The sequence below is a fragment of the Mercenaria mercenaria genome, chromosome 4, assembly GCF_021730395.1.
Source record: "Mercenaria mercenaria strain notata chromosome 4, MADL_Memer_1, whole genome shotgun sequence".
Classification (NCBI taxonomy): domain Eukaryota; kingdom Metazoa; phylum Mollusca; class Bivalvia; order Venerida; family Veneridae; genus Mercenaria; species Mercenaria mercenaria.
In genome coordinates, this window is record NC_069364.1 from 82,037,420 (window position 1) to 82,064,790 (window position 27,371).

Genomic DNA, 27,371 nt, shown 5'->3' on the forward strand with positions numbered 1-27,371 from the left:
ACCTTCACATTTTATTTCTTCATCATGTGCAAATTTTGTCTTTAATGTTTGAGGATTCGTGTATAGTATATTGTAAAATCATTGATATTCTTAAGTGACTAATTTTTGTAGTTGCATCAGTTCAAACTGGTCACGTGGGGTCAAAAACTAGGTCACCAGGTCAGATCAAAGAAAAAGCTTGTTAACACCTTAGAGGCCACATCTATGTCCCTATCTTCATGAAACTTGGTCAAAATGTTTATCTTGATGATTCCTATGCCAAGTTCAGAACTGAGTTAAATGGTATCAAAAACTAGGTCTCAGGGTCAGATCAAAGGAAAAGCTTGTTACCACTCTTGAGGCCACATTTATGACCCCATCTTCATGGAACTTGGTCAGAATGTTTATCTTGATGATTCCTGGGCCAGGTTCGAAACTGGGTCATGTGGGGTCAAAAACTAGGTCACCTCAAATCAAAGGAAAAGCTTGTTAACACTGTAGAGGCCACATTTATGACCCTATCTTTATGAAACTTAAGAGGGTTATCTTGTCTTCATCCAAGGCCAAGTTCAACAGGTGAGTGATATAGGTCATCATGACCCTCTTGTTTAGTACAATAATAATGTCATGCATTTCATTTGTTTATTATTGACCTCCCTTTAATATGATCAAATATTTCATTACATTTTTATTAGCCCACCATCATCAGATGGTGGGCTATTAAAATCACTCTGCGTCCGTGGTCCGTCCGTCCGTCATTCCGTCCGTCCGTCCGTCCGTCCGTCCGTTAACAATTTCTCGTTATCGCATCTCCTCAGAAACTACTGGGGGGATTTTGACCAAACTTTGTCAGAATCATGTATTGGTACCCTAGTTGTGTCCCCCTGAAAATCAGACTGGTTCAACAATTTATGAGTGAGTTATGACCCTTTGTTTATTTCAATATTTTACATAGATTTATATAGGGAAAAACTTTGAAAACCTTCTTATCCAAAACCACAGAGCCTAGAGCTTTGATATTTGGTTTGAAGCATCATCTAGTGGTCCTCTACCAAGATGATTCAAATTATTTCTCTGGGGTCAAATATGGCCCCGCCCTGGGGGTCACATAGTTTATAATGACTTATATGGGGAAAAACTTTGAATAACCCCTTGTCCAAAACCACAGGGCCTAGGGCGTTGATATTTTGTATGTGACATCATCTAGTGGTCTTCAACTAAGATTGTTCATATTATACCCCTAGGGTCAAATATGGCCCCGCCCTGGGGGTCATATGGTTTACATAGACTTACATAGGGAAAAACTTTGAAAATCTTCTTGTCCAAACCACAAAGCCTAAGGCTTTGATACTTGTAATGTAGCATCATCTAGAAGTTCTCTACCAAGTTTGTTCAAATTATCGCCCTAGGGTCAAAAATGTCCCCGCCCCAGGGGTCACATGGTTCATATAGACTTATATAGGGAAAAGCTTTTAAAATGTTCTTGTCAATAACTACAACATTCAAATATGGACCACATGTATATTTTTGAGTGGCAAGATGAACCTTGACATGAGTTGACCTTGATTTTGACCTTGTGACCTACTTTCACATTTCTGTAGCTACAGCCTTCAAATTTGGACCACATGTATATTTTTGAGTGGCAAGATGAACCTTGACATGAGTTGACCTTGATTTTGACCAAGTGACCTACTTTCACATTTCTGTAGCTACAGCCTTCAAATTTGGACCACATGTATATTTTTGAGTGGCAAGATGAACCTTGACATGAGTTGACCTTGATTTTGACCTAGTGACCTACTTTCACATTTCTGTAGCTACAGCCTTCAAATTTGGACCACATGCATAGTTTTGTGCACTGGAAAAATCTTTGACCTTGATTTTGACCTAGTGACCTACTTTCACATTTTTGAAGGTACAGGCGTCAAATTTGGACCATATGCATAGTTCCATGTTTCAAAATGAAATTTGACATTGATTTTGACCTAGTGACCTACTTTCACATTTCTCAAGCTACAGCCTTCAAATTTGGACCACATGCATAGTTTTTGTACCGAAAAAAACTTTGACCTTCACATTGACCTAGTGACCTACTTTCACATTTTTAAGGTACAGGCTTCAAATTTGGACCACATGCATAGTTTTGTATTCCGAAATAAAATTTGACCATGATTTTGACCTAGTGACCTACTTTTACATTTCTCAAGCTACAGCCTTCAAATTTGGACCACTTGCATAGTTTTGTGTACCGAAATGAACTTTGACCTTAAGATTGACCTAGTGACCTACTTTCACATTTTTAAGGTACAGGCTTCAAATTTGGACCACATGCATAGTTTTGTATTCCGAAATAAAATTTGACCTTGATTTTGACCTAGTGACTAGCTTTTACATTTCTCAAGCTAGAGCCTTCAAATTTGGACCACTTGCATAGTTTTGTGTACCGAAATGAACTTTGACCTTTACATTGACCTAGTGACCTACTTTCACATTTTTGAAGGTACAGGCTTCAAATTTAGACCACATGCATAGTTTTGTATTCCAAATAGAATTTGAACTTGATTTTGACCTAGTGACCTACGTTTACATTTCTCAAGCTACAGCCTTCAAATTTGGACCACTTGCATAGTTTTGTGTACCAAAATGAACTTTGACCTTAAGATTGACCTAGTGACCTACTTTCACATTTCTGTAGCTACAGGCTTCAAATTTGGACCACATGCATAGGATTGTGTACCGAAACAAACTTTGACCTTGACATTGACCTAGTGACCTACTTTCACATTTCTCAAGCTACAGCTTTCGAATTTGGACCACATGCACAGTGTTGTGTATGGAAATGAAATTTGACCTTGAGGTAGTCAATAAATCTTGAAATTTGGAACACTCAAAAATGGCACATTGGTGGGCGCCAAGATCACTCTGTGATCTCTTGTTTCTTTTTGCTTACGATTTTGAAAATAAAATTGCATTAAATCTTGAAAATACAGATATATTAACATTTGAAATTATTCATCAGTTATAGATTTCCTGACATTTTCAAACTAAATACCTCATCTAGAATTTTATGAGATATAGTTATGATTTATGAATAGTTTTAATATGTCCCCCCCCCACCCTTACTTTGAAGAAGATGTTGTACTGGCATGCAATATGTTTTGTGAGAAATGTCCTTAAGTGGGGGACATGGGTAACTCTTACAGTTTCTTGTTCTCTGAAGCCAGTTGCATTTTTTTCCATCTGAATAGATGCTGATACTACAGTAAGGTTTTGTCAAGCAGTTCAGTGCACATTGGTGGTAGATAAATGTAAAATGTTACAAATTTTTGGATTTCACTCTGTTTTACAGGAGGTGAGGGTTGTAATATAGCCTCAGGAGGAGCAGTTGTTGGTATTGGTTCGGATATAGGAGGTAGTATTCGTATGCCTGCTTTCTTTAATGGTATCTTTGGACACAAACCTTCAAGAGGTGAGTATGTATAAATTAACCTTGTAAAAAAAATTAAAAAATTTAACAGTATATTTTAGACATTGTTACTAAGGGGCTAAATAACTGGCTCCAGTGAAAGATGAGAATAGAAAGTACCAAAATTAAGTTGGATATAAGGACAAAATTTGATCAAGGTGGACAAATGTTCCTTTAATTTTGTTTAATAAAAACTTCAGAAATTAAACAAAGATGAACAGAAACTAAGATATTACAATTTTAAGATGACAGTTATCAATTCTTAAATGGAATGGAGTGAAAATTTGGATATAGTAAAAAATATTTAAGGGTGGTCAAATCAAACAGGAGGGGTTTTGTTCAAAGGGGTTGTCCATACTCCATAAAAGTATACTGTAAAATATGAAAAAATGGGGAAAACTTTATGAGCTTTGACAAAAACACAGATTTTTGTTTAATAGTCTGAAATTTGACTGTTCTTATTTATCTCAAAAGTACAGTATAATGTTAGGTTGAATCACTTCAGAAAACCCATACAGGTGTTGTATAAGGATGTGTGATTGTGAAGCGAACAATATTCAAACCTCCAACCTCAACTAGACAACAGCTGTCCTTGTGGTGTATGCATGTCTATAATCAATGAATCATTTACTGTGGGATTGTAATTAGAATTTACCAGTTAGCGATTTTGGTTTGTGATTGGCAATTTTCTGTTACAGAAACTTGTAACAAAACCACCTCCAGTTGGCAAAGGAAGATAGTCACACTTCAAGACCACTAACTAGGTTCAAAAACAAATATTTAGTTGTAAATTCAGACACTTTTGAGCATGTTGAGTGTAACTAGTACTTTTGTGCCCAAAATATTTTTCTAGTTACATCATCTAGGGTCTCCCAGGTAATATCATTCATTATTCGTGTTCCTGCTATTGTAATGCAAAATGTGTCATGTAGACTTGTACAATTTAAAGTCAGAAAAGCAAATTTACCATTCGTTTGCAGGGTTAGTACCGAATGATGGCCAGTTTCCAATAGCAACAGGTAAAGATAGAGATCTGATGAGTACAGGACCTATGTGTAGGTACATGGATGATATTCTGCCCATGCTGAAAGTAATGGCAGGCTCCAACAAGCAGGCAAACCTTGGAAGACAGGTATTTTTAATTTCATGAGCCTAACATTTCATGGTTTCAGTCAAAATGTTAATTTTGTGCACACACACAAATTTGTGAATTGATCATTGTGTACTTGTAAGAAAATGAATAGGAATTCTGTACTATCGTTAGGACTGGATTGGTTAAACCATGAAATCCACAAAAATTAGTTTCCCTCGGATAATAATGATTCAACAGTATTAATTCACAGAAATATTTATTTGCTTCTCATAAAATATTAATTAGTGCTCGTGCTTTGTGCAGAGTTATTTTCATTACTGTTAAATTTGCATTCAAATTGCAACGTCTAGATGAGGAATCTGTGCTGCTGCACCATTGCACCCTAATATCTGATGGATGTTTCCCTTTATAAACAGAATTATGTCTCCCTGTTTGTGGGGGAGATTGATTTTGTGCAGTCATTCAGTTTGCCTGTCCATCAGTTTATATGAAACTTTATTGGATTGGTAAGTACCAAGCCCAGCTGTGCATATTTTATGGATTTTTTTGGTTAATTTTGGTGTAGTTACAGGCCTTTGAGAAAGTATAATACCCTCAAGAAAATTGACCAGATGCCGGGTGTCAATCAAACTAATAAATCGATAAGCGATCAACCAATCAATGCGCTTGATTCGACGCACACCTCCAGACGGTGGTAGTGTAAATATTACCCTCCGACATTGCGATCTCGACACCGATAAAAATAACTGATAAATTCCTTTTAAAAATGATTATATATACAAGTAAACTTATTAGAAATGGTAAAAAGGTGTCAGTAGGGACTTTGCAAGTCCGATAGTCGCTTCCCAGAACGCCTAGATTATTCCTTTTCCAAAACCTAAGTAAAGTTTTGAGAAGTATTTTCGCTGGATTAAGACTTGTGGACGTCCTCACAGACAATTGAAAGTGGATAAAATCGACGGAAACTACCACATATTTGTTTATACAATGGTATAAATATATCTAGCTTTCACTTAATTCACATTTGACCCGGGCGCCGTGCGATAAATTAGTCTAAATTTGGCATCGTAGGTGGCTACGAGCTACGGTGTATGTGTTCACATTAAATACGGGCATCGTGCCATATCTTCTTTTTTTTACGTGCTGAAGATGACCAATATATATAACCATCTGAAAAATGTTATGCCATATAAAGGCCGCCGCACGGAAATGATGTGGCCGGGCGATGATTGCTCAATATCCATGCAATTTCATTCAGTACTGCAGCAAAAGGAACCTTGTGGCAGCTCTGCGAGTGCCGTGCGAAGGTCTCAGGTGTCTACAATCTCCGTACGATTTCTTTTAGGCACTTTGTCCACGGAATATCGTGCGTTGGCTGCACGATCAGCGCATGGCTTCCTAACGATGCCTGTGGGGAGATTGTGCAATGCCACCTACGACATGTCTACGGTCTACGGGCTTTCAATTAATTCAAATATGTATAAATTTTCGCTAAACAAAGTCGTAGAGGCTGCGGAGCCCGTACGAAAATCGCACATCCATACCGCCCTCCCCCCTCCCCCATCCCCACCCCACTGCCTCCGCAGTCACACAGAAAGGAGGATACGGGCAGTCTACGGGTTCTGCAGACACATCGTAGGCCATAGATAAACTAGGCATTGTTGGTTTATTTCTCAGCCATAGCACTTCTTATTGGGCATTTACATAACGAGAAACTGTGAAGAGAAAGTGCCAAAATGTTCAAGTAGCAAAAATATGAACTAAAAGTGCTACATTATTCGTGCCCAAACTTTTCAGTTGCCTCGATCAACATGTACGTGAAAAGACATCGGTGATGTGAATTCTTTTTAGGTTGAGGGAGAAGGGCTATTTATACCTAAAATGTAAATGTATCATTATCCTTCAATGCATTTTTTCCAGTTTTGCACACGGGGCATAAGTACTGATAGAGTACAAGTCGAGAAAATACTAAGGAGATATCAAACTGAATGATAAACAAATATTTTTATAATAATAAAAACACGCATAAACTTGTCAGTGATTTATTAAAGAAGCAACACAAAATTTTCAACAATAAATATCATCAGTAATTGTCGTCGTGTAGCCTTCTTCCGTCTTCTGAATATACATGCTTTCTCAACTAATTCCGTCCCCGAATGTCGGAAAATCCCAAAACTATCAATGTAAGACTCCTAACAGTACTTTCTCGAAATTCATCTAAATGTTTTAAAGACACATAATAAGACAGAAATTTCTTGCCAATCTCTTCAGAAATATCGCGTAAAGTAGCAGCAGCAGCCATTATCGATCTAAATGTCGGAGGTTTAGTATTTTGTGGTACCACGTGACCTGTAGGCGGAGCCTGGCGTCTGGTCAATTAAAAATGCAACATCCATTTCTTTGTAATACTTGATGCTTGATCTTTTTCATATGTGCACAATGAGCTCATGTTGTAATTCATGCAACTACCACAGGTGAAACTCATATTCCGTTAAATTTTATTTAACTATTTATTATTTTTTACCTATTTTTAGCTTGACTATACGAAGTATGGAGAGCTGTCATACTCAACCCAGTGTCGGCGTCCTTACGCGTCCGCACTTTGGTTAAAGTTTTGATGCACTTTCTCTTTATCTTTGTTATTACTTGATGGATTTACTTCAAACTTAAAACAGTTGTTCCTCATCATCACCCACATCATATGGCACAAGGGTCATAACTCTTGCACCAATATTTCATGAATTATCCACCCTTTTTACTTAGAATTTCAGGTTAAAGTTTTGGTGCACTTTCCCCCTATCTCAGTTATTACTAAATGAATTTGATTCAAACTTAAAATAGTTGTTCAACATCATCACTCACATCATATGACACAAGGGCCATAACTCTGGCACCATTATTTCATGAATTTTTCCCCCTTTTTAGCTCACCTGTCACAAAGTGACAAGGTGAGCTTTTGTGATCGCGCGGTGTCCGTCGTCCGTGCGTCCGTCCATAAACTTTTGCTTGTGACCACTCTAGAGGTCACATTTTTCATGGGATCTTTATGAAAATTGGTCAGAATGTTCATCTTGATGATATCTAGGTCATGTTCGAAACTGGGTCACGTGCGGTCAAAAACTAGGTCAGTAGGTCTAAAAATAGAAAAACCTTGTGACCACTCTAGAGGTCACATTTTTCATGGGATCTTCATGAAAGTTAATCAGAATGTTCATCTTGATGATATCTAGGTCAAGTTCGAAACTGGGTCACATGCGGTCAAAAACTAGGTCAGTAGGTCTAAAAATAGAAAAACGTTGTGACCACTCTAGAGGTCACATTTTTCATGGGATCTTTATGAAAGTTAGTCTGAATGTTCATCTTGATGATATCTAGGTCAAGTTCGAAACTGGGTCACGTGCCGTCAAAAACTAGGTCAGTAGGTCTAAAAATAGAAAAACCTTGTGACCTCTCTAAAGGCCATATTTTTCATAGGATCTGTATGAAAGTTAATCAGAATGTTCATCTTGATGATATCTAGGTCAAGTTCGAAACTCGGTCACGTGCCTTCAAAAACTAGGTCAGTAGGTCAAATAATAGAAAAACCTTGTGACCTCTCTAAAGGCCATATTTTTCATGGGATCTGTATGAAAGTTGGTCTGAATGTTCATCTTGATGATATCTAGATCAAGTTCGAAACTGGGTCACGTGCTGTCAAAAACTAGGTCAGTAGGTCTAAAAATAGAAAAACCTTGTGACCTCTCTAGAGGCCATATATTTCATGACATCTTCATGAAAATTGGTCAGAACGTTCACCTTGATGATATCTAGGTCAAGTTCTAAAGTGGGTCACGTGCCGTCAAAAACTAAGTCAGTAGGTCAAATAATAGAAAAACCTTGTGAGCTCTCTAGAGGCCATATTTTTCATGGGATCTGTATGAAAGTTAATCTAAATGTTCATCTTGATGATATCTAGGTCAAGTTCGAAACTGGGTCACGTGCCATCAAAAACTAGGTCAGTAGGTCAAATAATAGAAAAACCTTGTGACCTCTCTAAAGGCCATATTTTTCATTGGATCTGTATGAAAATTGGTCTGAATGTTCATCTTGATGATATCTAGGTCAAGTTCGAAACAGGGTCATGTGCGGTCAAAAACTAGGTCAGTAGGTCTAAAAATAGAAAAACCTTGTGACCTCTCTAGAGGCCATACTTATGAATGGATCTCCATAAAAATTGGTCAGAATGTTCACCTTGATGATATCTAGGTCAAGTTTGAAACTGGGTCACGTGCCGTAAAAAACTAGGTCAGTAGGTCAAATAATAAAAAACCTTGTGACCTCTCTAGAGGCCATACTTTTCATAGGATCTGTATGAAAGTTGGTCTGAATGTTCATCTTGATGATATCTAGGTCAAGTTTGAAACTGAGTCAACTGTGGTCAAAAACTAGGTCAGTAGGTCTAAAATTATTAAAATCTTTTGACCTCTCTAGAGGCCATATTTTTCAATGGATCTTCATGAAAATTGATCTGAATGTTCACCTTGATGATATCTAGGTCAGTTTCGAAACTGGGTCATGTGCGGTCAAAAACTAGGCCAGTAGGTATAAAAATAGAAAAACCTTGTGACCTCTCTAGAGGCCATATTTTTCATGAGATCTTCATGAAAATTAGTGAGAATGTTCACCTTGATGATATCTAGGTAAAGTTCAAAACAGGGTCACGTACCTTCGAAAACTAGGTCAATAGGTCAAATAATAGAAAAACCTAGAGACCATATTTTTCAATGGATCTTCATGAAAATTGGTCAGAATTTTTATCTTGATAATATCTAGGTCAAGTTCAAAACTGGGTCACATGAGCTCAAAAACTAGGTCACTATATCAAATAATAGAAAAAACGACGTCATACTCAAAACTGGGTCATGTGGGAAGAGGTGAGCGATTCAGGACCATCATGGTCCTCTTGTTACTTATAATTTCAGGTTAAAGTTTTGATGCACTTTCATTCTAACTTAGTTATTAATGAATGGATTTGATTCAAACTTAAAATAGTTGTTCCACCTTATCACCCACATCATATGACACAAGGTCAATAACTCTGGCACCAATTTTTCATGAATTATGCCCCTTTTACTTAGAATTAAAGGTTAATTTTGATGCATTTTCACTATATCTGAAGTTATTACAAAATGGATTTTTTCAACATGACACAAGGTGCATCGCTGTTGCATCAATATTTCATGAATTATGCCCCTCTTTTTGCTAAAAATTATACTTAATACAGGGTTCCACTGGCCCTGATTTTTTTTCCGCCACAAAATATCAAAGTCAATGACACATAGGGGGAGGGGGCATCCAGGGGGTTGTATTCTCTAATACACTGTGCATGTTGCAACAATTTGTCATTTTTATAGTTTTTTTTCATTATTTGATTGTAAAACTCTTATGGGGTGGGTGGGGTTAGGGGGCTCTCCCCTTGGAAAATTTTGAAATACAGGCATGAAATGGTGGCCTCTGGTGCATTTTTAGGTCCAAAATTTTGAGGTAATAGAGAGGTTAGTACCCTTTTGATGAGGGGTGGGTGGGTCAGGGGGCTTTCCCCCTGGGAAATTTTGAAATACAGGAATGAAATGGTGGCCTCTGGTGCATTTTTAGGTCCAAAATTTTGAGGTAAAGGAGGGTTAATACCCTCTTTATCAAAGTGGGGGGGTCAGGGGGCTTTCCCCATGGAAAATTATAAAATACAGGTACATGGAATGGTTGCCTCTGGTGAGTTTCTTGGTCTAAATTTTGAGAAAATATTATTATTATTCCTTTGCCAAAATAGTAGGGTACTTTTCAGCAAAAATTAAAAATACATTTAATCGGAAATTGGGGTCGCGAAAATGTGTGAAAAACGAAAAAAAGGCAATCAAGACTAGCATTATTTATAAAATGAAAATTAATAACGTATTTTCTATGACCAGGGTTAATTTTTACCATTGATTTCTGCTTGTTTACTGCAGTTTTTCATTGGAATTTGCCAAAATCAATCTACGATCATGATTTAAAAATTATTGGAAATTATCGCGGATGTCCCGTCAGTTGTTCATTCCGAAGTTTTGCTACAAAATATAACTTTGAAACGGCTACTTTGATACTACTTTCGTGATTCCGCTGGTTAAAACATTGCCGCGAAATTATAACTGATGTGCGTTTTTCATTTAACACAAAGTCTTGTCATTGCCTTTTACGTCAGTCTGTGAAATGTGATTTTCATTTTTTTTGACGATATCAGTAATTACTTCAATCAACGATGACGTGTAAAGGCGGAGCTAAATAATTTTGCCGATAAAATACGTCACGTGTTCTACATCCAAAGCTGTCATTGGTTTAACGCATGTTTAAATTAAAGTCAAAGATCGAGAGACACGTGGCAGCGTTATGTAATGGATGTCAAATCGCTAGTCCCTCGGTTGGTGACACGCTGTGTATAGTGTTTTATGACGGAAACGGCCGCGGGTAATACTGATTTTTAGGCTAGATAGAGAGTACTTAAGACAAAGAAATACACATTTTAAAAAATACATTTACGGCTAAATATTTTTCCGCTACTTTTTTATTTTTTTCGCCATTGGCGTATTTGGCGAATTGCAGCTGAAACCCTGTAATATTTACTGTTTTGGTACACTTGATCCTCATCTCTCTTATTACTTAATACTTTTGACACAGACTCAGGCTATTATCCAATATTACATCCATGTTGGAGTCATTAAACACTTCAGTGACAGCTCCAGCTTCGTCAAATGTGCCTAGTTTCACTATCCAGCATCGAAATAGTCGAGCGCGCTGTCTCCTGTGACATCTCTTGCTTTTAAAGTGTACACTTTTATAAATGGTGTTAATATATCAAATTATTCTTTAATTCCTTACTGTATATACCTAATTTCATAAACGAATTTTTTTTCAGTGTTAAATATATTTAAGGTAATTTTGTTCAAACATATTTTGCAAGGTTGATGTGTCCCAGTTATGTGTTTATAACATTGTGGATGATGGTGGTAGTTTACTGGTGTCTAAAGTTGATACGCAGCTCAAACAAGCTCAGGCTAAGGTTAGTATTCAGATTTTTAGCTTGACTATACAAAGTATATGGAGGACTATCCTACTCAACCCAGCCATCTACGTCAATGTCGGCGCATTCACACCTTGATTAAAGTTTTTGATGCACTTTCTCTTTATCTCTGTAATTACTGGATGGATTTGCTTCAAACTTAAAATAGTTGTTCCACATCATCACTCACATTACATGTCACAATGGCCATAAAACTTGCATCAATATTTTATTAATGATTTCCCTTTTTACTTAGAATTTTATGTTAGGGTTTTGAGCACTTTCACTCTATCTCTGTTATTACCAAATGGATTCGATTCAAACTCAAAATGGTCATTCCACATCATCACCCACATCATATTGCACAAAGTCCATAACTCTTTCACCAATATTTCATGAATTATGTCCCTTGTTTCATAGAATTATGTCTCCCACGAATTGATTGACTCCTGTCTTTGTGTGTGTGTGTGTGTGTGTGTGTGTGTGTGTGTCTGTCTGTCTGTGTGTCACAAATCTTTTCCGATCTCTAAGTCGAACATTTCTCATCCAATCTTCACCAAACTTGAACAAAATGTGTTTGCCAATAAGTCCTCGGCCAAGTTCGATAACTAGCCAAATCGGCCCAGGCACATCGGAATTATGGGCCTTGAATTACTGAAAATACTAATGCCAGTGATACAGGTCTTGGTGCATGTCTGTCACAAATCTTGTCCATGCTCTAAGTCGAACATTTCTCATCTTATGTTTGCCAATAAGTCCTCGGCCAAGTTCAATAACTTGCCAAATCGGCCCAGGCACTTAGGAATTATTGTCCTTGAATTACCGAAAATACTGATGCCAGTGATACAGGTCTTGGTGCATGGTTGACTCAGAAACATAATGGAGAAGAAATGCCAATCTAGATGATTACTGTGAAATCATTAATATTCGTGGGGGATTAATTTTCGTGGATTTCGTGGTTGAGTCAATCCACGAAATTTAATCCCAATGAACAAGTGAAATTCCCATTCATTTTATGTTCAAAAGTTGAAATCCACGAATTCATATCCCCACGAAATTGCCATTCTGACCAAAACCACGAAATTTCATGCCCACGAAATTAAATGATTTTACAGTAGGCAGTTGTGGGAGACATGCGCTTTTTTCAAAAGCACTCTAGTTTCAGTTTGATTCGATGCACTTTTACTATATCTTTGTTATTACTTAATGAATTTGATCACAACTTTATTTATGTTCAGGTGGTACATTTCCTGGAGACGTCATTGGGTGCCAAGGTGAAGACCATTAGTATACCAAAGTTCAAGTTTGCTGTAGATATTTGGGCAGCTAAAATGACCACATCAGGTGGTACAACATTCTGCGAGTACATGGGGTATGAGGGACCAGCCATCAATCCACATCTAGAATTCCTTAAGTGGTGTATTGGTCGGTCTAAACACACCTTACCAGCAATTGCCCTCGGCTGTGTAGAAAAATTGGACCATCTATTAGAAGGGGTTAATCGAAAGGCACTGGAAAGTTTTGAGAAACTTGAGACAGAAATGAATGAATTGTTGGATGAAAATAGTGTAATAATTTATCCGTCTCATCCGAAAGTAGCACCTTACCATAACCAACCGTTAATGTACCCCTTCAACTGGGCATATACAGGATTGTTCAATACGCTTGGACTTCCAGTGACCCAGGTCCCATTGGGTTTGAGTAAAGAAGGACTGCCCCTTGGAGTACAAATTGTAGCTGGTATGAACCAGGATGCAGTCAGTATAGCCGTGGCACAGGAACTAGAAGATGGTCAAATTGCTGGCTGGGTTAACCCTGGCACAGACTCATTCTAGTCTTATTTACAATTTTCTTAACTACTTAGATATGAAATAGATATTTTAATGATAAGTAGAAATTATTCTATTATTATTTATTTACTCCTTATATCAGTAATCACTTTTAGATCAATCATTTAGGTTTTTTTTTTCACAATAGCTTGATCTGGGATGTTGTATTCGGCTCGAGTAAAGTTTTCTGCAGTTGTAATCATAGAGGTACCGAAGGTGATCCAGCTGTTGCAAATTCCACAAGAGCTGGTTGCATCCCAGATCTAGCTTCTTTTTCTTTGTCAAGCACACCTGTGATGAGCTCAAAACAGCCATCAAAAAGTGACAAAGTCAAAAAGTTTTGTGTTTATGTGTTAGTGCATGTGTCCCTCTGTCCAGTTATGCCTTGCCATAGCTTTATCATACATAGAGCATTGTTCAGTTTGACTATTCGAAGAACAGGTAAAACTGTTGCTCTCAGTTGTGTGTCAGCATCTGTGTCAAAGTCTATGTCCCATTTGGTTAGTTTTTGTTTTGTAAGCTGGTAACTTAGTAACGGATTGTAACGTAACACAATTGTTCACTGTGACATGCATTGCACGGGTTCTATAATTACTTTTTTGTTTTACGAATTTATGCCCATTTTTAAAGGTGATAGAGGTCACTTTAGGTCTTGTCAGTGTTGTAACTGTATGGATTAATATTTTTAATTGGCTGTATTAATTGAGTCATTGAGGTGTTGTGTCAGCAAAGAATGGACTTGACATTGTTGCCCTTTGGACATTAAAGTTATATCTTGTTGTTTTTGTTCTAGCAAACAATTACTATTATTACATGACTGTATTCTATTGTTTCTCTGATTGGCTGAAAACGGTTTGAAAAGTAATGAGTACATATCATATCAACTTATCTTTGGTTATAAATAGTAAGAAAATTAAAATAGATCAAAGAAGGTGCTTGGAAAACCAATATCAACCTGATTTGGTCTAAATTGATTCCTTATTTCTTTATTAAAGATACAGTTATAATAATAAGACTGACTATACATTTATTCATGTAATAAAACAATTATTGACTTTTTCATAGGTTGATATCAACCTTCGGCTCAGTGAATATAACTCTTTTCGGGTTGATAAATCCTGATGAATCCTATCAACCTATGAAAAAGCCGGTAATTGTATATAATCTGAGAACTGTTTATGTGTAAAATGAATGTTGATGAAAGTAGACCAGGCAAACAGAATTCCCATCTAGTGCAATATTGCTATTAAGTTTTCAGTCTATATTTATTTCTGTAATCATGCTATACTTAAATAGAGTATTATAGTATATAATATTATATTATATGATCATTATATGCTATTAAAGACCTCATAGACTGTTGTAAGAAAACCTTGTTTTATTAATAGTAGGGATGGCAACAGTTAACCGGTTAACCGAGTACTAGTTCGGTGTTCCGAATATCAATTAAGAAATTTAGTAATCGAGTACTCGGGGAAAAAAAAGAAGACTAGATACATTTCAATTTTAACGTGGCCGTTTAAACGACACCAAAGTGTCTACCTGTCATCTTTTCGATCAGTTACCCGGATTATACAAACACGAAGGTGTGAATTGATGCACAATAGTCAATTATACCCCTGACAGGTAACACGTGTTTGAAAAATCGTGATCGCTGTAAATTGTAATTATGCCGCTTATTGCAGTACCGCTTATATCATAAACAATTAGAAAATCACACTACATCTTTGTTCAAACATTACAATTAGCAGTACATCATAAAGAACATATCCTTTATAATTTAAAAAGTAAACCAGTCCAATTTTATGCCAACTTCACAGTTTGCTTGCAGTTTAAAATATAGCATAGCTGACAAGAAACATAAAGACACATTTTTTTTGTGTTTTGATATTTCTTACATTATTACTTGGACATAAAAAGTTACTTGTAATATATCAATCAACTGTGATCATCTGTGTTGGTTCTACATTCTCAAGTTTTCCCTTTAGCACAAAGTAATTATTATGTCTCCCCAGGAGACATATTGTTTTTGCCCTGTCCGTCCGTCCGTCTGTCCATCCGTCCTTCCGTCCGTACGTCACACTTCATTTCCGAGCAATAACTGGAGAACCATTTGACCTAGAACCTTCAAACTTCATAGGGTTGTAGGGCTGCTGGAGTAGACGACCCCTATTGTTTTTGGGGTCACTCCGTCAAAGGTCAAGGTCACAGGGGCCTGAACATTGAAAACCATTTCCGATCAATAACTAGAGAACCACGTGACCCAGAATGTTGAAACTTCATAGGATGATTGGTCATGAAGAGTAGATGACCCCTATTGATTTTGGAGTCACTCCGTCAAAGGCCAAGGTCACAGGGGCCTGAACATTGAAAACCATTTTCGATCAGTAACTAGAGAACCACTTGACCAGGAATGTTGAAACTTCATAGGATGATTGGTCATGAAGAGTAGATGACCCCTATTGATTTTGGGGTCACTCTGTCAAAGGTCAAGGTCACAGGGGCCTGAACATGGAAAACCATTTCCGATCAGTAACTAGAGAACCACTTGACCCGGAATGTTGAAACTTCATAGGATGATTGGTCATGAAGAGTAGATGACCCCTATTGATTTTGGGGTCACTCCGTCAAAGGTCAAGGTCACAGGGGCCTGAACATTGAAAACCATTTCTGATCAGTAACTAGAGAACCACTTGACCCGGAATGTTGAAACTTCATAGGATGATTGGTCATGAAGAGTAGATGACCCCTATTGATTTTGGGGTCACTCTGTCAAAGGTCAAGGTCACAGGGGCCTGAACATTGAAAACCATTTCCGATCAATAACTAGAGAACCACTTGACCCGGAATGTTGAAACTTCATAGGATGATTGGTCATGAAGAGTAGATGACCCCTATTGATTTTGGGGTCACTCCGTCAAAGGTCAAGGTCACAGGGGCCTGAGCATGGAAAACCATTTCCGATCAGTAACTAGAGAACCACTTGACCCAGAATGTTGAAACTTCATAGGATGATTGTACATGCAAAGTAAATGACCCCTATCGATTTTGGGGTCACTCCATTAAAGGTCAAGGACACAGGGGTTTGAACATTGAAAACCATTTCCGGTCAGTAACTTGAGAACCACTTGACCCAGAATGTTGAAACTTAATAGGATGATTGGTCATGCAGAGTAGATGACCCCTATTGATTTTGGGGTCAGTCTATTAAAGGTCAAGGTCACAGTGGCCTGTTCATGTAAAATCATTTTTTGGAAATAACTTGAGAACCACTTGACCTACAATGTTGAAACTTAATAGGATGATTGGACATGCAGAGTAGATGACCCCTATTTATTTCGAGGTCACTTGATCAAAGGTCAAGGTCACAGGAGCCTGAACAGTGACTTGAGAACCACTAGGCCAAGAGTGTTGAAATTTAGCGGGATGACTGGACATGCCAAGTAGATGATCCCTATTGCAGCCAACCATCAGTGTCTCTTTGACTTTCGCTCCTGACCCCTATTGACTTCTTGCCTATAGGACTTTGCATTGGGGGAGACATGCGCTTTTTTACAAAAGCATTTTCTAGTTTACAACTGTATCCAACAAAAGAATGGTTTTGAAACATTATATCATTGCTTACGGGAGGTGTGGTAAAACAGCTAATGATTTTGACTTATCTCCCTTTATTAGTGAACAAAGGCTAAATACAGCCAATTCTTCCCTGTTCTGGTTACGTACACCACTTTTAACGAGTAACCGGGTACTCGATCGAAAAAATCGGCAAGTACTCGAGTACCAAAATCGTTACTTGTTGCCATCCCTAATTAATAGAATTCACTGTGCAACTCTGACAGTATTTAATATATTTTGTCATGTGTACACACCAGTTTAGGGTATAAAATTACCTCTCTGATTTAGGTGTTCAAATTTTGTTTAAATGTATATTGTATAAGTTTGGATACTTAGATGAACATTTACAAACATGTATATATATATATACACGGATGTTGTCTTTCAATGTATAGGCAATCATTTTGTATTTGAATTATTGCTATCTTTTTAATGCCATGTATATTTTGTGTATATTTATATTGAGTACATATAGAACAAGAATGGTATGTTCCTGGGTATACTTAAAGGTTGTCATGGGATGGCAACAAATAGCATTTTCAGGTACTTGAATATTCAGTCAACCTTCCAAACCAACATTCAAATATTCAGTCATCAACTAATCAACAAAGGAACTCAAAGTCTTACGTGTTTAACATACCCTGATGAGTGGCGCACATAAATTCTGCTTTCATGTACACCGGAAATGATCTATCAGTTTTATTTCTTGCATGTATGTAGCCTCTGTGTAAGTAAGATTCTGTCTACACAAATTACATGTAGCTGATTTCTTATCGGATGATCATGTGAAATACTTCCAAACGGGAGATGGAATAGGTAGCATTTTGACATTAGATTAATGTCATAGCTTGAAGAATATTTTCAATCAAATAAGGTGTTATAGACTGTATGGGAGTCTAATGAGGGCAGTATAAAGAAATATTTGGTTTAAGTACGCCACTTGCCTGAATATTGAGTAATCATATTAATTAAAATGTTAATTACATTAAAATGCATTTATTTATGCCATTTTGCGTAAATAATTTTTAAAGTCACATTGATTGGATAGTGTGATTTATGTCAAAAGATAAATATGCATTACATTTGACTTGTTTTTCTTAAACTACTTTTCAATATTTTTCTTCAGTCAAATGCACCTTTGCTCAACTCTTAAAGTCATAAGACTGAGTGCTGTCTGATATTTTTTAATAAACAGGAGTTCCCACCTTCCAAAAACAGTTCTGATTTGTAACCAACTTGCATCATTTTTTGTGGCAATTAAAGTTTTCTTAAGGCAAACAATTAGTGGTATTAACTACAGAGTGCACTGCTATCACCACAATCTTGGTACGCTAACATACAAAATGACACATGTAACAGCAGCGGAAGTCCTTTTCAGGCATATTTATAATGAATGCTGGTTTTTGCAACATTTCTATCATTCATTTAGCTTTTATTTATTTGTGATGATTTTTTTTTTTCGAATATTCGAATAGTGAAACAGTATTTGAATATTCGTGTAATGAACGAATATTCGTATAATTGTTGCCATCCCCAGTTTTCATTTATGATTGGGTAGCAATTTTGTACACTTTTGTATATTGTATTGTCAGAGATTGGTTTTACGAACAATGACTGATACAGTGAAATCCCTCTAAATGGGATAGCCTCCTGACCAGACTGAAAATTCCATTTGGAGGGGTAATAACTTAGAGGCCTGTACTGGTTCTTCCCAGGAAAGACGGTTTCGCGTGTATTGGTGCTATACACCAGGCACGTTAAAGAACCAGACTGTCTATTCCCAAAGAGCTAGGCTAAGTTAGATGGACAAGTCTGTATCTTAAAAGTTCTCTCTATCTGTTCTGGGGTCTTTGTCTCACTCTGTCCCTCTGGTCAGATCGCTCTGTGTCTGTACTAGTAGAGGATGAATTTCGCGCCCTGTGTGGCTGCGTTTGTTATATGTAAAGCGCCTTTGAACGTGTTTAACATGAAAAGGGCGCTATATAAATCTGGTATAATAATAATATTACTAGGTTTAATGGGGTTTTGTTGGTGGAATGTGTGTTACATTACATAAATAGGTAAACAACTACCAAGCAGACTGGATCATTTTTAGCTCATCTGATTTTTTTAGAAAAAAAAAGATGAGTTATTGTCATCACTTGATCGTCGTCTGCGTCGGCATTGCCTGGTTAAGTTTTATGTTTAGGTCAGCTTTTCTCCTAAACTATCAAAGCTATTGCTTTAAAACTTACAACACTTGTTCACCATCAATAGCTGACTCTGTACAGCAAGAAACAAAACTCCATCAGGCTTTTTGCAAGAACTATGGCCCCTTTTGGACGTAGAAAATATCAGATTTCTTGGTTAAGTTTTATGTTTAGGTCAACTTTTCTCATAAACTATCAAAACTTTAAAACTTGCAACACATGTTCACCATCAAAAGCTGACTTTGTGCAGCAAGAAACATAACTCCATCAGTTAGGATGGGTGTCTGGTATTCAGGGGTCCTGGATTAGATGGGTTTCACTGTATTTAATTATTTTGTCCCATCCAGAATATATGTTAAATTTTCACTCAAAGTGTTTTTAAAATCCTTGTTGGCCAACCAAGACAGCCTTATTTAAGCATAAGTGTAAATTTAATAAACATATTTTGCCTAAGGAATGATATGAATATAAGCACTTTTGTATTAAATTTGTCTAATATTTGCATTGACAAGTATATATTTTGCTAAAATTCATTAGAAATGCAAGTTTATGAAATTATTATTGCCTCCCTTTGCCTATCTCGGTTGTGCAACCAAGATAAATTGGAAATAGATGAATTCCAGAGCTACATGATGTTTTAAAACTTGCTTTTTGTTTCAGGTAGTTTAATTATCACAATATTTATCGAATGCAAATGTAAAACTAGAAATTATATTGAAATCTAAAGAATAGTCAAATTTTTTAATACCTTTATATTAAAGGGAAGTAATTACAAAGTTTCATGAAAAGTATTAAAATACACATTTCGAGTAGGATCTTAACTCTATGTAAAAGGTCTTTCTGTTCCTTAAATAGATCTCTAACAAAATATATGGAAAGTGAAAAATGTCATAAAATGTTGCTGGAAAGTGATTGACCACCTTAAAAACCTTGTTTGGTATTATCAGATTGTTTTATAAGTCAGAACTTTCTTACATTTTTACCTTCCAACATAGTTGCACTACAACAACTGATAGCATGTGCTGTTTTTCTTATCTGTTAGTGTGAAACTACTATCTAGATAATAGATTAGAAATTATGTGTCTCAATCGTTATTTTGAGATATGATATACTGCTGCTTTACCCATGCTTGTCTGTTAGTATTGATGTCAAAAAATGGTTTGTTGTTTGCATAATCAGTATGAGCCACGCCATGAGAAAACCAACATAGAGGGTTTGCGACCAGCATGGATCCAGACCAGCCTGCGCATCCGCACAGTCTGGTCAGGATCCATGCTGTTCGCTAACAGTTTCTCTAATTACTATAGGCTTTGAAAGCGAACAGCATGGATCCTGACCAGACTGCGCGGATGCGCAGGCTGGTCTGGATCCATGCTGGTCGCAAACCCACTATGTTGGTTTTCTCATGGCGCAGCTCATATTAACTTTTCATTAAGTCTTATAATCAGTCTTTTTGTAATTTTATTTTTGATGGGTTTAGCAAAACATTGACACAGTTATAGGTCATATGGCTACTTTCCAGCTTTTGATGGTGGAGGAAGACCCCAGGTGCCCTTTTTGGCATTATTTCATCACAGGTGGGCACCTGGATAGAACCACTGACCTTCCGTAATTCAGCAATTCAAAGTTATATTTGGTAAAATATTAAGGAGCTTTGATCAAGTCCTACCAATTAAGTTATATTGCCTCTTATGCTCTTGAAGGGAGGCATATAGTAATCACTCATTAGTAGTTTGTTTGTTTGCATCCAAACCATCTATGATTTAAGGGATTCCAACAAAACTTTACATCAATGTTCAGCATGATAAGAGGTGTTATGCACACAATGCAGATCTTAACCTCCCCCAAACTAAATTTCTTGTTGCAAACTATCGGCCCCTTTTACCACAAGTAGTAATATAGGGAATGGTGATATGACCCCACTTTTGTCTTGATTTTGACATGACATCAATACTGACTTTTCTCATAGTGCACACTTAAAGTAAAAGGCTACACTATGAAAATATTGTAACATGATGTTTGAATAGTATTTGACAAGGTCAAAATTTAAGACTTTGTATATCTTAGTGCTATTGTACTGCTGACTTTTACAGAAAATGAAATAACCATTGATTTGTTAAGCTGGTCTTTACTTGAACTTTTTTGTGTTAATATTGTTATAAACAGACTGTGATACTCATGGGAACAAATGTTGATGTAGCGCATGTATCTTCTCAATCAAAACTAAAGAAGATTGGTTGACATTCACTGATGTTAAAGATGCAAAATGTAACATACATCAGAATAAAACATGTAAACTGGTGAAAATAATGAAGACCAAACAAAAAGAATACAACTGACATAATGAGTTATATGGCATTTTGCAAATCTGACATTGTCTGTGATTTTTGATAATGTCATTACCAAAAAATGGAGGTTGTGTCTAAATTATGTTTAATAAAATGAGATATATTATTTCAGTATTTAGATTTGAATTAAGTAATATGATTTTGAGTTTCTGTGACCACATCAAGAAAGTATTTAGAGGGAGGAAATAATATGTCTTCAATGTATATTGTATGATTTTTAGCTGACCTGAGCATAAATTGCTCAAGGTGAGTTAATGTGATCACCCTGTGCCCGTGTTGTTTTATGCCTCGTCCGTCAACAGTTTGACTGTTACTCTAGAGGTCATAATTTCAGCCCAACCTTAATGAAACTTGGTCAGAGCATTACACTTGGTCAAACCTTGGACAAGTTCATTAATGGGTCATTCGTCGTCAAAAACTAGGTCACTGCTTAATTGATAGAAAAACCTTGTTAACACGCTAGAGGCCACATTTTCTGCCTCATCTTTGTGAAACTTCGTCAGAACGTTTGTTTGTATGAAGTCTAGGACAAGCTCATAACTGGGTTTCTGAGGACCTAATCTAGGTGATTAGATCAAATCAAAGGAAAACCTTGATTACACCCTAGAGGCCTCATTTTCTGTTTGATCTTAAAACTTTCTGAGAATGTTTGTCTGTATGATGTCTAGGTCGAATTTAAAACTTGGTTATCAAAGGTCAAAACCTAGATCACTAGGTTAAATCATAGAAGAACCTTGTTAACACTCTTCCTGTTAAAAGTTTCTGAGAATGTTTATTATGGCCCTCTTCGAAGAAGGAGGGGTATATTGTTTTGCAAATGTCGGTCGGTCTGTATGTAGACCAATCCGTTTCCAGATGATAACTCAAGAACGCTTTAGCCTAGGACCATAAAAGTTTATAGGATGGTTGGTCATAACCAGCAGATGACCCCTATTGATTTTGAGAGTAGTAGGTCAAAGGTCAAGGACACAGTGACCCAAAACAGTTAAACAGTTTCCGGATGATAACTCAAGAACGCTTGGGCTTAGGATCATGAAAGTTGATAGGGAGGTTGATCATGATCAGCAGATAGCCCCTATTGATTTTGAGGTCAGTAGGTCAAAGGTCAAGGTCACAATGACCCGAAACAGTTAAACAGTTTCCGGATGATAACTCAAGAACGCTTGGTCCTAGGATCACGAAACTTGATAGAGAGGTTGAACATGAACAGCAGATGACCCTATTGATTTTGAGGTCAGTAGGTCAAAGGTCAAGGTCACATTGACCTGGAACAGTTAAACCGTTTCCAGATGGTAACTTGAGAACGCTTGGGCCTAGTATCATGAAACTTAATAGGGAGGTTGATCATGACCGGCGGATGACCCCTGTTGATTTTGAGGTCAGTAGGACAAAGGTCAAGGTCACATTGACCAGTAGAACTTTTGTGTACAGTGAGCAAATAATTTCTGTTTCTTGTGCAATTACTGAATGCATCAAGGAGTCATTTTGTGTTCTAGGAGATCTTGTCTCTATGAAATTTAGGTCAAGATCAAAACTTGCCTGCGGTCAAAAACTAGATCACAAGGTCAGATCATAGAAAAACATTGTTAATGCTCAAGAGACCACATTTTCTGTTTGAAACTTTGTGAGAATGTTTGTCTCTTTAAAATCAAGGATAAGTTCAAAAAAGAGTTACACGAGGTCAGAAACTAGGTCACTAGGTCAATGAAATCTAGGAAAAGTTCAGAATTGGTTAAAAACTAGGAAACTAGGTCAAACCATAGAAAAACCTGTTTAACACTCTAGAGGCCACATTTTCTACTTGATCTTCATAAAACATTGTCAGAATATTTGTCTCTATGAAATCTAGGTCATTAGGTGGTAAGCATTAGGTCGCGTGAGCCATACAGGGCTTTTAGGGCCATTTTGTTTAAAAAGAAATACTTGCTTCTGTGATTAAAGAAACTCTACTTGATTACTTAATGTATATGCTTAATGCCAACAATTTGCTTCCACAGAATGAAAACTAATTACTAGTAGATAGCAAAATAAGGATAAATACTAAGATATGTTTTTTGTTGAAAGACACAAAATAATATGTGTTGCTAAGTAATGCCAGATGTTTCTGTTTGCATCTACTTTAAGCTCACCTGAATTTTTTCAGTGTGAGTTGATAGTATAGTTGGATAGTCTGGTGTCCTTCATCCTGTGTCAACATGTCTTCTGAAACTACTTGTCGTAATTACACCAAAGCTAGTCTGCAGCATCCTGGTATTGACCTGTCTCAAATTTGATCTAATGTTTTGCCTTGCCCCTTGTAGGGGCCACAAGAGCTAAATTTTAAAAAATGGCTTTAAACAACTTGTGAACCTCTGAATGGATCTTCACCAAACTTGGCCTTTTGCATCCTTGCATGGACCTCCCTTAAATTTGTTCAAATGGTTCCTCCTGGCCCCTTTTAGGGGCTGCCAGAGCTAAAAAAGAAACTCCTTTAAACAATTTCTCATGAACTGTCTGATAGATTTTCACCATATTTGATCCATAAAGTCCTTGTAAGGATCTCTCTCAAGATTGTTCAAATGGTTCCACTTGGTCCATTTTTGGGAGTGTCAGTGCTAAAAATAGAAAAACCTTAAAAAAACTTCAACTGTATGTATTGTCACCAAATTTGGGCTGTTGCATTTATGGCACAGATCTCTCTGAATTTGGTTTTGCTAACATCATAACAATCAAGTAGTTCATGAGAAGTAGTTGAAAGATAGATATAACCAGCCTCTCAAGTTTGTTCTAACAGTAACACATTTTTGAGCTGCACAGCAAAAAAGGAAAAGAAAAAAAACATTTCAATTACATTGCCAGAAGCAAGGTCATATGGTCTAGGTTCTTCGCTGATGAGCTACTTAGGCCTATTTTGGCCTTTTTGTTTTTGATATAAATGTGTAGGTATTGAAAGTTTTATTTATTTATTTATTTATTTATTTGCTGAAAAATAAATTTTGTCTGCTAATGATTTGCTGAAATAAATGTCTACAAAGGATTATTGTCTGTGTTTAGTTAATCTTTTAGCAATTCATTCTCCAATACAATGAATTCTACAGTAGGGATATAAAAAGTTTATTCTTTGTGACTATACATCATCACATTTTCCTTTTTATACACCTTTGAAATGGGATGTATTATGCGATCACCTAAGACAGGCAGACGCACCCTCATAATTTGAGCCATTTTTATCTAATATTTTGTTCATAGTGTTTATGGGCATAATATCTCGGAGGAATTTGATATCCAGTCGATACTCCCAGTCACTCTTGAGTTATGGCCCTTGAATTCTACTTAAAACTGTAAATTGAGTGTCCACTTACTTAAGTAACTTAAGCAGTTCTTATCCAGTGTTCCCCAAACCTTGAATTAGTCAAAACTGATGTAACTGACAACTAGTTTGCTCAATAAGTAGAGTATTTTAAAAAATGTAATTTTATGTGCGTATAAATTGTGACAGCTTGGCACTCTAGTTGGATATCATATCAAACATACAGATGTAATAGAAGCAGAATTAGGGAAGGAGGTAGACCAGCGTAAAAAAAAATACTGAACAGTCGATATTGATTTTCTCAGTATTAACACGGCGTAAATACATGTGTTGAAAGAATTGATTTCAATTCAAAAGCAGATATAGTATCAAAAGGTATATAATACATAAGTTGCATTAAAATTTTATATTTAACTTAATTTAACCATAAACACCGTATTTGGTAATGACTATATTTGGACAGGACGATGGGAGCAGTGGACTAAACGGCTGACCTCACTGAAATGCAAATATTCAAATGCTTCACAATTTATACTATTTTGCTCATCTCTATCTAAACGACAAGTAAAATTCCCATTTAATTATTTCTATTTTTATGTGAAGTATTTGAACACACCCAGTAACAGAAAAAATCGATATATATATTTACATGATATATTATACAAGATTTATATAGCGAATTTGTAATTAGACGTTCAGCATACATAGGCAGTTACTCAGAGCGCCAAATTTATCCTCGGGGGCGATCTCGCCAGAAGAAGCCAAGAGTCTGAAGAGAGAGAGAGATACCTGCTCAGCTAACTTATCCTAGCACTTTGCGAACTATAACTTGCCCGTGTATGGCACCAATATACACGAAGCCGTCTTTCTTTGGAAGAAGCAGTACTGGTCTCTTCAGTTAGTTGGAGACACTCAAGAGCATCTAAGAAATTTCCAGTACCTGTTCCAGGATTGGAGCCCTGAATGTCTGGATTGACAGTTAAACGTATGACCACTAAACCATGTTCACAGGAATACCCTAAAAGATGATACTTTTCAGTAAATTTTACTTACCACTGTTTGAAAATGGCTCTTTTGTTCTCTTCTGTGCTATTTAATTAAAGTTAACATATGTTGCATGAAAACCAATCATGCAATATTGACGGGATATGAATTGTTAACTTGTAAAACAATTTATTGTATCGGTAAGATATTGATTTGAACTTTTGTAATCTCGGTCTATAAATTGATCAAATGTATATGAAAAATCTGTAAAAATATATGTATAATGTAAAATATATATGGTAATTTCTCAGTCAGAAAGATTAAATTTAAGTATTAACTGTCAACTCTCTTGCTGGTACGGACAAAATGGGTAAAATTTTACTTAAATCACTGAGAAGACTTGGAATAAAGAAGAATTTGTTTTATATGTAATACGTCACTGCAATTACAGTGAAAAATGTCACTGGTAGTAAACAACAAAATAAGCTATTTAAATAAAACATGAATTAAAAAGAAAATGTGTGTTTTACATATATCTGCTTCCGGAATATAAGAGGATCTTCCGGTCTGTCTGTCTTTTCTGCCGCTATATGAAGTTTTTACTGGTGAAAATCGCAGCAAAAATTGAAGAAATCGCAGACCATAGCAACAGAAAATCAAGAATTGTACGCACGAACAGAACTGTTCGAACAAATCCAGCGACTGTATGCAAGATATTAATTTTCAGTTCTGATATGTACGAACAAATGTGAGAACTGAAAAAGAATCTGTATGCATTTGGAATATTGTTCGTACGTACGAACAAATCTGGGGACTGTATGCATTTGAAAAATGTTAAGACATCCAAACAATTTCTAAAACAGCCTTTCTCAGTTCTCATATTTGTTCGTACGTACATACGTACATAATCTGTATATATTAGCTTACCCTTTCTGTGTGTTACTCCTTGAAACATAAAAACTTCCGTTAATCCAGTTTTGTTTTTGTGTTTTATTTTCGTGCAGTTTTTGTCAAAAGCTCCCAAATTCTGTATCCAAGCTTGTTGTAAAGTATTCTATTCCAGTTCCAGAGTAACAATATTGATAACAAGTTATATTAATAATAGTTTTAAGATGTTACTAACATGTATACAAATATGAGCGGATAAAACAAGGTTAGTGTTCCGATGTGTATATCGACTGGAAATTCCTTAGTTTTTCCCCTAAACCTATTTTCGTTTTAAAAAGACGATTTATATTACGGCTGTTAAAATGCAATTATTTCGTTTAACCGTGATCTACAGCTAGAAACAAGTCCTAGGAACCTCCCTGACCGAGTGGTTAAGGTCACTGACTTTGTATCACTTTCCCCACACCGATGTGGGTTCGCGCCTCACTCGGGGCGTTCAGTTCATCATGTGTACCAAATAAAATAATTTATGGTGGGGCACCTAGGTCTTCCACCACCATCGAAGCTGGAAAGTCGCCATATGACCTATAATTATGTCGGTGAGACGTTAAACCCCACA

The 27,371-nt window shown here is 36.5% G+C and overlaps 2 protein-coding genes across 2 annotated transcripts in view; one reads left to right on the forward strand and one right to left on the reverse strand.

The window, feature by feature from the left end:
* LOC123552294 (fatty-acid amide hydrolase 2-like) overlaps positions 1–15,387 on the forward strand; it is a 30,609-nt gene extending 15,222 nt beyond the window's left edge. The window contains exons 5-8 of the mRNA XM_045341842.2: positions 3,329–3,448; positions 4,426–4,577; positions 11,512–11,610; positions 12,849–15,387. Of these exons, the coding sequence (XP_045197777.1) occupies positions 3,329–3,448; positions 4,426–4,577; positions 11,512–11,610; positions 12,849–13,445 (968 nt within the window). The 3' untranslated portion in view covers positions 13,446–15,387. The remainder of the gene's footprint in view (positions 1–3,328; positions 3,449–4,425; positions 4,578–11,511; positions 11,611–12,848) is intronic.
* LOC123553032 (tumor necrosis factor alpha-induced protein 3-like) overlaps positions 1–27,013 on the reverse strand; it is a 58,550-nt gene extending 31,537 nt beyond the window's left edge. Inside the window, exon 1 of the mRNA XM_053541804.1 lies at positions 26,792–27,013. The gene's annotated coding sequence lies outside the window, so the exon portion shown is untranslated. The remainder of the gene's footprint in view (positions 1–26,791) is intronic.
* Positions 27,014–27,371: the final 358 nt, after the last annotated feature.